The sequence below is a fragment of the Eretmochelys imbricata genome, chromosome 21, assembly GCF_965152235.1.
Source record: "Eretmochelys imbricata isolate rEreImb1 chromosome 21, rEreImb1.hap1, whole genome shotgun sequence".
Taxonomy (NCBI): domain Eukaryota; kingdom Metazoa; phylum Chordata; order Testudines; family Cheloniidae; genus Eretmochelys; species Eretmochelys imbricata.
Genome location: NC_135592.1, coordinates 4,463,111 through 4,476,610, shown reverse-complemented (window position 1 = coordinate 4,476,610; position 13,500 = coordinate 4,463,111). Strand labels below are relative to the sequence as shown.

Sequence of the window (13,500 nt, the reverse complement as noted above, 5' to 3'; positions counted from 1 at the left end):
GCTATGTGAATAACGTAGTTGAAGTCGACGTACTTAGATCTACTCACCGCAGTGTCTTCACTGCGGTAAGTCGACGGCTGATGCTCTCCTGTCGACTCTGCCTGCGCCTCTTCCCCCCGCGGAGTACCGGAGTTGATGGGAGAGCGCTCGGTAGTCGATTTATCGCATCTAGACTAGACATGATAAATCGACCCCCGCTGGATCGATCGCCGCCCGTTGATCCAGTGGATAATGTAGACAATCCCTTAGTTAGAACTCTACAACTTCAGTAACTCAGCCTGAGGTTATGGGGCTATTACAGGAGTGGGCGGGCGAGGTTCTGTGGCCCACAATAGGCAGGAGGTCAGACTAGATGATCATGATTGTCTCTTCTGGCCTTAAAGTCTGTGAGAGGGATCCCACTGGTGGTGAGCCACATGGGGATAAAAGGACAAGGAACTTGAGCAGCAGTTTCTGTAAAGGGAACAGTGTGGGTGCAGCAAGCGCATTGGGCTGCCAAGTCCAAGACAAGTGCAGAGCAGAGATTCTAGGGGAGGGTCAGGAACTCAGGCCACGCCATCCTTTTACCATCTCCTGTTGGCTACTCCATGGAACTGCACTGGAGATGTTGTCAGAGGGTGTTCAAGGAGAGGATAGGAAGCCATGCTTTCAGGCTTCCTGCCCAACGAACAAAGAAATGATGAAATACGGGTAGGGAAAAATAAGCATAAATAAAAATGTCAGAGCTAGTCATGGGGGAATGTGTCCACTCAGTGTCCCCATTAAAACTGGCCTTGAGTTCAGGAGAGAGTTGCCTCCTACTTCCCATGCATAGGAGGCTTAAAATCAAGGGTTCTTGGATCATGTGTTGCTTCCTGTGTATTGCTGACGGTGTCCTGCTTGGGTAGGTCTGCAAATTACAGAGAAGCTATGTTCCACCCCTCGCCTAGTGAGGGTGGGGATGCGTAATAACTCCATTGAATGGAAACAGGAGGCATGGGTCTAATCAACCTGCAACAGTGCTGAGAAACGTTAAATAAAGATGCTTGGCAGATACCATGAAAGGCTTGGACCAAACTCTCAATTCTCTCAGAACCTGTTTGCCATTGTCCTGAACAACAAGTAAATCTTGAAACTCCCCCTTGCCCTCAGCCACTTCCCACTAATGGAGCAAAACCAATAAACGGGGACAGATTGATTCTGCATCAAAAGGGAAGTTGTTTAAAAGGTCTCCACTGTACAAATGGCATGAGGGATTAAACCGTGCCAGAAAGAACACTCCTTCTGTAATCCTACATAATTAATGGGATGTGATCCTGCTCAATACATTAAATACCCAACATGCAGGCACAAGCTGTTTGCTTTAACTGCCTTTAAATGAGGCCCTCCCCCACCCGCCAAACTCAGTAAACACTATGCACGGTACACACATGCCATCCTTTACCTGGCTGGCTGGGAACGAAACAACACGCGTGTTTGCCATGTGCTGTCTGAGGGGCCTGTTCTATTGATTCTGCCATACAGCTGCTGCCACAGAACTAGCGGGAGCTCTGTGAGAGCATCACTGCGTCTGAGCTGGGGTGCAGTGGAACAGAAAGCTTGGTAAAGCGGTGCCCCAAATGGACGGCCTCAAGAGCTGCCAGTGCATCTTGTCAGCAGCCAAAGCTACAATCAATGTACTGCTGTTCAGCACTTACACAGCAATGAACAAATATTAACGAATTGATGCCATTAAAAAATGCAGACATCCAGCCATAGTATGTGCTTGCCCGTGTATCTTCCTGGATAGGGAAGGGAGACACTCCCTGCTGTTTACGGACACCAGAAATAACAATCTTTCCCCTGTCTCTCTTTCCCTGGTGCTACGAGGAACGGACATTCAGGGGCTATATTTAGACCTCACCCCAAAAGGAGTTTCTACCTTCCGTTGACCTGAAAAATCTGTCAGTCATGCTGAGCATCTGACTTGAGGTTGGATTTGGATAAACAATCTCTGATTTTGCATCCAAAAATAACTTTACTGCACAAAATCAGGCCCACAGATTTAAAGGCTGTGTTGAGGTCATATAAGGCTACCAATAAAGTGGATAAACCCTGCTATGATGCCTACCAGTCACTCCCGCCTGGCATTGCTTAGTCAAATGATGAGCTGTGACTTCTGTTTTTCTGTTCAGTTCTGCTCATTTTGTTACCTCAATCCTTCTTCCTTTCCCACCTGTTCTTTCCTCCTGACATGTCCTGTATGTCATATAGACTCAGCTCGCTAGGGTAAAGACTGTCTTACGTATCTGTACAGCACCTAGTCCCATGCCTTGATCCATGACTGGGGTTCCTAGGGCTAGTGAAATATAAATAAAAACAACCAACAACATAACAGCAGAACGTTGTATTTTTACCTTCTAATATATTTGAGTGAGGGGTGATATTCACTAGCCCTGCACTATCAGGAGATAAAACAATTGTGCTGTGCAGGACTGAAGTGGCATCTGATTGTGGGCCAACAAAATATCAGACTAAGAGTTAGGAGGAGAAAGATCCCTGTTATACATCCACAGGTCTCTTTCCATTGTGTTTTTAAAGCACTGACATCTGAGGCCAGGTCCGTACGATCAATTTATGTCGCTATAACTACGTCACTCAGGGATGTGAAAAATCTACATCCCCGAGCGACGCAGTGATACTGACCTACCCCCGGCGTGGACAGTGCTCTGTCCACAAGAGGGCTTCTCCTGTAGGCATAGCTACCACCTCTCCCGGAGGTGGAGTAAGTACACCGAGGGCAAAGCTCTCCTATCCGCGCAGTAGAGTCTTCACTGAAGAGCTACAGCTGCGCCCCTGCAGCACTTTAAGCGTAGACCTGCCCTGAACAAGATCACCAGCACCAATCTAGGCATCATTCAGCAGGAAGAACTGGATTAACGCATTTTATCAGCATTGTATCAGGCTTAGCCTGGGCTCTACAACCTGATCTTCAAAAGGAGTGTTTGAGAGGAAGCAGAGAGGAGGAAAAAGGCCAGTTCAATCACAGAATCGTAAGTTTACCACAGCAAGTCCTCCTGCTCCTTTGAGGGAGAAGGAAGACTGGGTATTTCTTTGCCTTGGGCAACTAGCCCTGCTTTTGTGATGCAAACAGGAAAGAATTTTATCTTGCACAGCCGATCAATCACCCAGAGGTCTGCGTGAAGGGTGGGAGGTGAGAGGCAAGACTACAGCACAGAGAAGCAATATGACTTTGCCCTGAGGCTTCGTTTCCCAAAGGCAGCCAAGTTAACTCATTCATCTCTCTTCAAGACCCATAAATCTGCAATTTTATCACCACCGAAGCAGGGCACCCAGGAGGAGCAGGGCTGTGTGAGTAACTGATTGTTTTGGTCTTTCAGCTGTACCAAAAAAGAAAATAATAATTACAAAGCATAGTTTGGAGTTGAACACAGAGTGTTTAATTTCATCTTTGAGCTTCTTGAAACTTAAAAAAAAAAAAAGAAGAAGTAATAAGCTAATGTAAATTTTGAAATAAGGAGTGCCCTCGAATCAAGAACTTGAAACTTTTTGATTTCAGATTTTTTTTTTTTAATCTAAACAATTTGGCAAATCTGACCTGAATTTGCAAATGTTTTGGTCAAACCAAAGCTGCATTTTTTGGTGGAAAATTTCTGCCAAAAAATTTCACTGAGCTCTCCCTGGGAGTTCTTAACCCACAGAGTCTTCCCACTGGGGGCAGCTTCTGTAAATAGCTGCTGACAGAGTACAAGCACACCAAGAGAGATTTGTGCTGACTCAGGTGGATACAAGCACCAGCAGAGAGTAACACTAAATCCAGGGCTTAGGCTGGTGGCCATCAATAAGGATGAAGCCAGTGTGAGTCTCTCATTACTAGTGCTGACCTTATTGTACATTTCCTCAACAGTGATTGTTGTGTTAAAAGTTTCAGATCCCTCCGGGTCAAAGTGTAAATCAGCATGGCTCCATTGACGGCAGTATAGTGATTTACACCAGCCAGAGATCCAGATCTCTTTCTTTACTTTCACAAAAAGAAAAGGAGTATTTGTGGCACCTTAGAGACTAACCAACTTATCTGAGCATAAGCTTTCGTGAGCTACAGCTCACTTGATCGGATGTCATTACCATTACTGTAGCTCACGAAAGCTTATGCTCAAATAAATTAGTTAGTCTCTAAGGAGCCACAAGTACTCCTTTTCTTTTTGCGAATACAGACTAACACGGCTGCTACCCTGAAACTTTACCTTCACACTTTGTTTTGCCCACTAGGCCTATGTGTGAGGAGTACAGCAATACTATAAACCTCTAGAACCTTTCACAACGCATTTCACGGGAAAACTTTCTCACCTGCCCTTATCAGAGAGAGTCAACGGGAACCCTGGAGCTTTGATTGTGATGGGTGCAGCTCAAAGGGCACTAGTAGGAAATGGTCTAGGCCCGAGGCCTTCCAGCTGAGCATGGTAAACACCTAAAAACATGCTCTGTGATTATCTGCGCTAACAAAAATTGAATTAGCTTCTGTGCTTGTGCCCCTGTTGCAATCACTTTCTGGCAATCTTCTAGCAAGCTACTTGGCTGTCAGAAACTTGCACGGAAATAGCAAATTTTTCAGCTCACAAAATACACAGGTTGTATTCACCTGCATAATCTTTCACACTGAGAATTGGAATCTAAGAGTTAGTGACATTCATCCAGCCAGGAAGCAGGAGCACCATCATGAAAGCTACATGTCCCACACTGACAGACAGTCTGAATTTTGGGCATTGGATAGTTGGAAGGAGTGGCTTATGAACAATCTATTGACCAAGAATCATTGTGAATCAATTCAAGATTATCCCCCGCTGCCCAGAGGTCATTCATGAACAGAAGAAGCATCTGGGTACACTGAATAAATTATTTGTGCTGATTTACTACTTGCTGAGTTCTACCTCACAGCAACCCTGAGTCAGTTCCTCTCTCGGTTCAGGGCAAACCACTTCTTCAGAGCCAAACTAACTCTGGTAGCACCTTCCCACAGACATGCCATGTGTCATAAAGGAATACAATGAAAAAAACATCCTCTCTCAGACTGGATTCCAACAGACAGCACAAGTAACTTCTGGACTAGTCCTGGGAGCCCTTTGTATTCTTAGAGTGAGTCATGCACTCCTCAGTGACCACAGTCCTACAGTGGGCTGACTGAACAATACGTGTTGGACAAGGTGGGTGAGGTAATATCTTTTATTGGACCATCTTCTGTTGGTGAGAGAGACGAGCTTTTGAGTTCCACAGAGCTGTTCTTCAGGTCTGAGAAAAAGATCCTCAAATCATCAGAGCTAAATATAAGGTGGAACAAATAGTTCAGCATAAGGAGTTCACATGTTCTAAGAAACCATTCACGGTGAAGCAGGCAGTTAACACCTCTGCAGTGGTAGGACAAAAGAGGGTTAGTGGGTTATAGATTGTTGTAATGAGCAATAATCCACTATCTTTAATGGGTCCTTGGTTTTTAGAATCTAACAAAGTTATGAATTTAAGCTCCCTCAGGCTTGTCTTTTGAAGGTGTTGTGCAGATTTCCTTTGAGGGTGAGGACTGAGAGGTCACATATGGAGTGATTGGTTTGTGAAAAGTGTTCGGCCGTGGGCGAGATGGTGTTTTTGTCTTTTAGCCATTTCCTGTGTGAGTTCATTCAAGAGCGTAATGATTGTCTCATTCCACCCATTTAATTATTATTGGGGTATCTAGTGCACTGGATGAGGTTCACCACATGTTGTAATAGGCATGTGTAGAACCCATGGACCTTGAAAAAACGTGTTGTGGGGGGTATTAACCATCGTAGGAATGGAGATATATCTGCAGGTTTTGCATCTATTAGGACAGGGTCTGGTGCAGCTTTGAATTGGTGGGTTCTGGTCTGTGGGGAGTTTGCTTTGGAGGAGGTTGGCAAGGTTGAGGCATGGTTTGAAAGCCAGAAGAGAGGGTTTGGGAAAGATTTCTTTCAGGATGTGGTCACCATTGAGTATGAATTGTAACTGCTTAATGATACCCTAAGTAGTATAAACCTCGATAGTATTCATCACCATGTATTTTTTGACAAGTTTCCATGCCCCATTTAGGGCTTATGTCCCGCCCTTCATCCCCGTTTCCGTTGGCGTTGTAGTTTGGCACCGTCGGCCATTTTGAATTTTTTTATTTAAGTTTGAATAGGGGGAGTATTGTGTGCTTCTGCTTTGATACATTTAGAGCAAAGGTCGAAAGAATAGAGTGAGAGAATTTAAAGATAAAAAAAGGAAGTTTGGGTAAGGTTTAGAGGGACAAAAGGAAAGAAAGATTATTTGGTGGGGTTGAGTGGGGAGAGATGATTTTAAAGGCCCAGTTTGGCATGTTATTAAAGAATAGAAAATTTTGAAATAAATGTAAAAGGTGCATTAACTATCAGGGTAGGTTAAGAAAAGAGCATTTAAAACATTCAATAATACTGAAAACTAGGTTTAAAAAGAACACACATGGCCAGAAAAGAGAATTTACTAAGGCAGAGCCTGTTTAGGAATGCACATGGTAAAAACTATAAAGGCAGGTTAAGAAAAACACAATTAAATTATTAAATATCAGGGTAGGCTAAGAAAAGAGCATTTTAAAACATTAAATAATATTGAAAACTATAAAGCTAGGTTTAAAAAGGGAATTTACTAAGGCAAAGCCTGTTTAGTAAGCACATGGTAACAACTATAAAGGGTGGCTAAACATGCTCTAACTGTTAGAGGGGGGTTTTTTTAAGCAAGGTTTTGTAATTTCCTGAACGAAGAAGATGTTCAACATTTCGCATTAAACATTTATCTGTCGGTTTGATGATTTCGTCTAACACGCTATTTGGGTCCTCGGCGTCGGTTACTTTGTCCACCAGTTCTGCCCTTAGAGCTAAATGTTTCTGGGTTAAACAGAGGCACTCAACGCATATCCCAACACACTCTCCATATACAAACTACCTCTAATTTCTTTAATTTTACAGTTCACATCATTTAAAGACCAGTACACGCAGTTGTGATGCCTCTGGCCGGAGGCATCTATGGCACACCCAGGACAATCCTCGTTTTGTTTCTCTCTCAGGCACCGCTTGATGATTCTGTGCACAACCACTTGCACAACTGCACACATCACGGTTTTACGGTTATGAACTCGCACAAGCTTAATACCGAAGAATAAGCATCCCCCGCTGTTTCAGTATTCTGTTGAGCATCTGATTTTGGGTCTCGGCAAAAACAGATCAGGCCCAATCTTGGGCTATTTGGGTGGCCCATTCCAACATAAATTGGTCCAATAACGTTATTACCTCACGTGCCTTGTCTCTTTAATACCCAGGTACCAGTACAGATACAACAACACTGCAAACAACAATATACCGGTGGGAGGCATAGAGTATGCAACAGCCAGTGCACTGCTAAGGCCAATATTAGCCATTCCATTCAACTATGGATAATTGGAAACAGAGCTAAGCTAGGTGCCTGACAAGATCCCAGCTGCATTCCACTTTGTATTGGCTTGGAGGGATTTTTGAGTCCCAAAGCTTGGTGCAATGAGAAGATGTTGCCTTGTCTGACTAATTTACTTCTCTTCAAGGACCCAAAAGGACATTTTCCACATACCTTAACCTTTGACTTGCCACTAAGCTCTGTATCATTCCAATGCCTGGCGACTCTGGGTTCTGAGTGAGACTACATTAAATAAAAAGTATGCATCCGATGAAGTGAGCTGTAGCTCACAAAAGCTTATGCTCAAATAAATTGGTTAGTCTCTAAGGTGCCACAAGTACTCCTTTTCTTTTTGCGAATACAGACTAACACGGCTGCTACTCTGAAACTACGTTAAATGGTGCCCCAGCACCAGGACAGATGCAGGAGAGTTTGCCTCACATACCCACTTGCTTCATGTACCTTCCTAACTCAAAGCCTCGGACTTAATCTCATACTGCCTCATAACTGGCAATTGAGAAAGAGATCTCAGGAGAAGTACAAAGGTGGTGACAGCCTGGCAGATCAGTGTTCCTGGGGAAAGGGAGGAGTCACTGATCCTGGCTCTCTGGAGTCACAGAAGCAGCCTTACCTTCTTCAGCTTGCCACTCTTGGTCCCCACAAACACCACGCTGTAGCCGTTGTAGACGTACGAAGCGACCGAGGTCATCCGGTCACGGCTGGCGGTGAAGAGGGTCACCCCCTCCACTGGTGTGGAGCCTCCCAGCGGCTGGTTAATGTCCAGCCCGCAAAAGTTGTCATCTATCGGGACTGGCTGGAAAAGAGAAAGCATTGGGCAAGGGTGAGCGAGAGGTGAAGGTGAAGTGCTAATCCAAGCACTCAGGCTCATGCAGAACTGAACGCACAGTCCTAACCATGGGGCGAGTGCACCGAACTTCCCCACACAATAGCTGGGTGTTCACAACAACCCCCTGCTCATGTACGGCTGGTTGATCTCCCTGGGAGCTAGGGTCAGCCACTCTCCCCAGCACGACCTAATGAACATCTCTCCTTATTTTTGTAATCTAGGCCAAGCAGCTGTGTGGCTGGCATGGGTACAGGCCACAGCGGGTGTATCACACGGTAGCTGCCAAGAAAACCTTCATGGACAGAACTGATGAGAATCCCCACAATGTCACTGACAGAAAACCATAGGGGAAATGGTTTCCATTAGCTCTCTTGATTCTCTCCCCTCTCAGATCCAAACCCTCTCCCCCATATTCTGTCCTGGTGCATTCATGTCCCATGCTGAAGCTGTCTCCCTCTCCTCCACTGATTTTACCCCCTCTAAATAGCATTGGTCTGATTTCTGGAAGTCCTGAACGCCTGCAGTCAAGAAACGTGAGCTTTCAGGTGCTTAGCATCTCTGAAAAAAAATCAGACCAGCTGCCTTTTCTAGGGCCTATGTCAGGGAAGGAAGATTGACCAGAGACTTGCACTGAAGATCATTTAAAGCTTCTTCTGCATTAACCAGAGAGGTCACTGCACAGCAGCACAAGCCATTTCTTCCTCCCCATCCCAAACCCCAAGAACTGAGCATGCAGTTTCCACAGCATGGCTGACCTCAGGAGCAAAGGAGGAGGAAAGAAAACTGAACCAGCTTCACTCACACAGCCATACAGGGAACATGTCCCTAATCCACCCCGCTGGCCCAAGGATGTGCTCCAGCAGCCTTGCTCACACTGCAGTGGACTGTCAAATCCATTCATAAAAGGAAGCCACTGTTCTCTCCTCCCCCCGTCCCACTTCCCGAAATGACCCAGTGTCACGCAGACGGGTCAGCAGAGATTCACATGGCTGGGGCCAGCGATTGCCTTACACTGGCAATGAGCCTGCAGTGGGCGGGTTGGGTTCAGAAACACCAGCCACAGGAAGTGCAGGTGTCTGCTTTCTCCCTCTGCCCTATGATCAGAGAACGGAAGCTGCCATTTCCTCCTCTCAGCTACTCATTTCTTTAGGGAAGCAGCCACCTCCCTCCTGTACTAACAGCCTGACCTCATGACAGATTTAATACTCCGGATCTCCTCGTTACATTCCCCAAGTGAACATGATGCTGTGCAAGGTGCCAGCCAGACTGGCTGTTCTTAAGAGGGACAGTGGAATGGATCCTGGCAATGGAGAGTTTCCATACTCCTTGCCAACCCTGCCCCATCTTTTGAATGCCCCAATCTGAGCTAAAGGGGTGTTTCGTACCTATGTTCTCCTTTCAATAGAGCATGGTCTAGCACAGTGTTTTCAACCTTTTTTCATTTGGAGGACCCCTAAAAATTTTTGAATGGAGATTTCTCCTTTGGAAATCTTAGACATAATCTGTGGACCCCCCGGGGCCCACGGACCAGAGGTTGAAAACATGACAATGCTTCATGGATCCCTTAGACATAGGCCTGGGCTACACTGGAGGCGGTGGGGGGGGGGGGTTGAACTAAGATACGCAACTTCAGCTACGCTATTAGCGCAGCGGCTTCCCCGTCGACTCCGCTTACTCCTCCTGCCGAGGCGGAGTACAGGCGTCGATTCGGGGATCAATTTATTGCGTCTTGACAAGATGTGATAAATCGATCCCCGATATATCAATCACTACCCACCGATCTGGCGGGTAGTGAAGACGTACCCATAGTTTGCAGGCCCCCAGGTTGAAAACCACTGGTCTAGCAGATAGAGAATTGGACTGGGAGTCAAGAGCCCTAGCCTATATTCCCAACTCTGCCACCTACTTTCTGTGTCCCCTCACTCTGCCTCAGTTTACCCTCTGTAAAATGGGGATAAGGATGCTTATAAAACACTCTGAGACCAATGAAATGAAAGACTGTATGATAGCTAAGTATTGCTAATTGATCACTTCGCTGAGCCTGCCCAATACGGAATTAATGCTAAATAGTGCAGTTTGCAATGTGGACATCTACCAACTAGGATTGGGATTGCAATTCACCAACTCATCTCCCACTGAATAGCTACCAAATGCCTCTGAGTCACTACTGGCTGCATTAACTTCAGCAGGCTAGATGTGAAAAGCTCACTGTCTCATGGCCATCCTCTGCACTATCTACTCACCTGTCACCCCAAAATTCCCTCTCTGTCCTCATTTAGCTCACATTTTTTCTTGATACCAGAGAGTTGGAAGCCAAACTGAATATGTTATGGTGAAAGGAGTTTCCAGGGACTCAGGTGGGTCAAATGGAATCTGTATGGTATGTCAATCAAGTTTGGAACTAGCAAAGTAAAAGCACAGTGTGCGCAACTTCCCTTTGCATTCACCTGGTTAGTTTGGTTTACACTATACTCTCCTGCTGCAGGCTGGGAGAGAGAGGCTTTGGGTTAGTCGGATTCTGGAATTGGAATGGGCAGCTGGAAATAGCAGAATGCTTCTAACAAGCTGTGACTTTTTAATCTGTCTACCTAGCTGCTTCTGTGGCCTTTAGCACCATAATCATCTGACAACATTAAGGATTTAATTCTCACAATCTGAAATAAGAAGGATTATCATCCCTGTTTGGTATTTGGGGAAACTGAGGCACAGAAAGATCAAGTAAGTTCCCTAAGCTTACTCAGGGCATCTGTTGCAGGGCCAGGAATTGAATCCAGGTCTCCCAAATTCCAGTCCAATGTCTCCACCCCAAGACCATTCTTCCCTATACAAATGGTGTGAAGTGGGATAGATTTCTCCAGAGCAATAGTGGCAATGTACTGCAACCATCCTTACTGCTTTGGTGCACTGGACATCCTTCCCCAGCAGCCAGTTGAGCTCCAAGTTGCCTTCCCCCTGGTAACAGGACTGCAGGCGCTCCTTGATCTGGGTGTTGATGGTGCGGACGGGGAAAACGCAAAGAGCCGAGTCATCAGGAGGCTGGTGATACTGCTTCTGCCCCTTGGAGAAGATGGCAAAAAGAATGTCATCCTGGGCTGTGATGTTGAGGGCATTGGCCAGCACGGCCCCTGGCTTGGAGAGATAAGCTGCTTGCAGGAGGCGGTACTCCACATCCCCCTTGATGCAGCCAAAGGGCAGCGAGACGTAGGAGTGGAACTTGGGGTCATTCTTACAGAGGCGGACGATGCGGGACGTGTAGAAGAGGTCGTTGGCCGAATTGATGGAGACTCCCTCGGGGGTCTCCGGTTGCACGGTCAGGAAGTAGACGAAGTTGCTGCTGGCAAACCCGTAGATATAGAAGATGTCGAAGTGTGAGACCAGGGCCAGCGTGTCCGAGGGGATCTTGATGAGCGATGAGACAAAGTCACTGTGGAGCTCGTAATCCAACATGGCTGATGACTCCGGGTCCCGTGGCAGCTTGCGACTAGAGAGGGTGGGGAAGTAATCCTGCTTGCCGTCCACCGCCGTGCCGATGAAGAGCTTGCCGTCCTCGCTGTCAGAGCGCACGATCACCCCGTACATGGTGCCAGTCTTGTTGACGCTAGAGAGGTAGTGCTCCTTCTTGTGGGACGGCTCCACCAGGATAAAGAGGTCGTCCAGCCGCAGCAGCTTGCAGATGCCCTGGTAGAGGCTCCCACAGGCCAGCAGCCGGTTCTCTGAGTAGTCGATGATCAACAGCTTGTTAACATTGTTGGTGAGGGTGAGAAACTCACTGCAAGGCTGGACAATGAGGGGTGGGTAGCAGGACTTGTTGTCCTCCTCTGGGCCTGTCTGATGAGCCACCAGGATGGTCAAGTTGCTCGAGAGCTTGTAAACCCAGTTGATGGCTCCAATGTAGACTGCCCCAGTGCCCTGGTGGACGGTCAGGTGGTTGAAAGTCCAGTCGCGGTTCTCTGTGTGGAAGGTGTTGAACAGGGCAGTACTGGCTGCGTTCCGGGAAAATGAGACCAAAAAGAGAAAAACCACAGCTGCTGACCAGCCACCGGCGTCCAGCATCCGAGGCCAGTTCTTCCTCTGATCCATCCTGGGGCAGGGGAGAAGAGAAAGGGGAGGGTGAACTTCTAAGCTCCCTGTATGTGTCCCTTTCGAGGTTCTTCACATGGTTCTGGAGGGGGGGGGGGGGGGAAAACACACACACAAAGCAAAAGATTAAATCCAGAGTGCCCTGTAGATACAATTCAAGAGAGGCTTTTTAGTTATACAGACCTTGAGATAAAGCAAGGACATCTCTAAGAACAGCCAGCATTAAGCAGGTTCCTAACTTATTGGAAAACTGGTCAAGCTCCATGTTTTGCCACTTGATTCTGCCTCTGTGCATTAATTTGTTATGTGGTTTAGCTGTTTATAATGTGCTCCGCACTATGCTTTCACTGAGTGCAGGAGGGGATAACCAACGTCAGCCCTGGGACAAAGATTCCACAGTTCATGCACCCAACCATCAATCTAAATCTCGGCTGAAGGGACTTTTCCTACTGGGTGTATGACTGTCAGTGAGGGATAAGTAAAAGGTGTTTTTTGCCTATAAATCTTGTATAATTTAAATTAACGATGAAGGTTAAAGTTTCATGCAGACAAGTACAACTTGCATTTATACAACAAAGCTTTCCATGCTTATAACGGTGCCTCCTCTCTGCCTCTCACCCCTGCAGAGGTCTATGTACCCTGCTGCCTTTCAGCCTGAAGGATCCCTAAGCAGCTTTTCCAAGGATTACTTCAACCACCACTCAAATGCAGCCACCTGCTTCTGGGTTGGAGGGGTATGGTAGCTGGGTGAACAAATACTGACCTAGGAGATTTGCACAAACTCCCTACACTTGTGAAATGAACCCTGGGATCTCTAAAGCCTATGCAGAGTAGACAGGACTTTGAGGTGCAACGTCTTGTTCAAAACATCCACTACATAGTAAACTGCCTGTGTACGCTGGACACTATGGGTGGAGGTCATAAATACAGCATCCCATGAAATGACAAAGATCTTCTTTCATCTATATAGACACATAGCTGAAGGTCTGCCTCCAATCAAAGAGCTCTGGCCAAAATCTGTTTGGGTGAGACATGAAAGAAAGCAAAGGACCTTATATGGAAGATGCCTATTTGGAGAAAGCAGTTTATAGTCCCTAAAATTCCCCTTCCCGTTACCAATACCATTAAAAGTGTTGCAGTCATCA

At 46.4% G+C, this 13,500-nt stretch overlaps 1 protein-coding gene across 1 annotated transcript in view; it reads right to left on the bottom strand.

Moving 5' to 3' along the window:
• Positions 1 to 12,355, bottom strand: part of PLXNA2 (plexin A2) — a 283,288-nt gene extending 270,933 nt beyond the window's left edge. Inside the window, exons 1-2 of the mRNA XM_077839199.1 lie at positions 11,168 to 12,355; positions 8,060 to 8,242 (exon numbers count right to left, since the gene is read on the bottom strand). Of these exons, the coding sequence (XP_077695325.1) occupies positions 8,060 to 8,242; positions 11,168 to 12,355 (1,371 nt within the window). The remainder of the gene's footprint in view (positions 1 to 8,059; positions 8,243 to 11,167) is intronic.
• Positions 12,356 to 13,500: the final 1,145 nt, after the last annotated feature.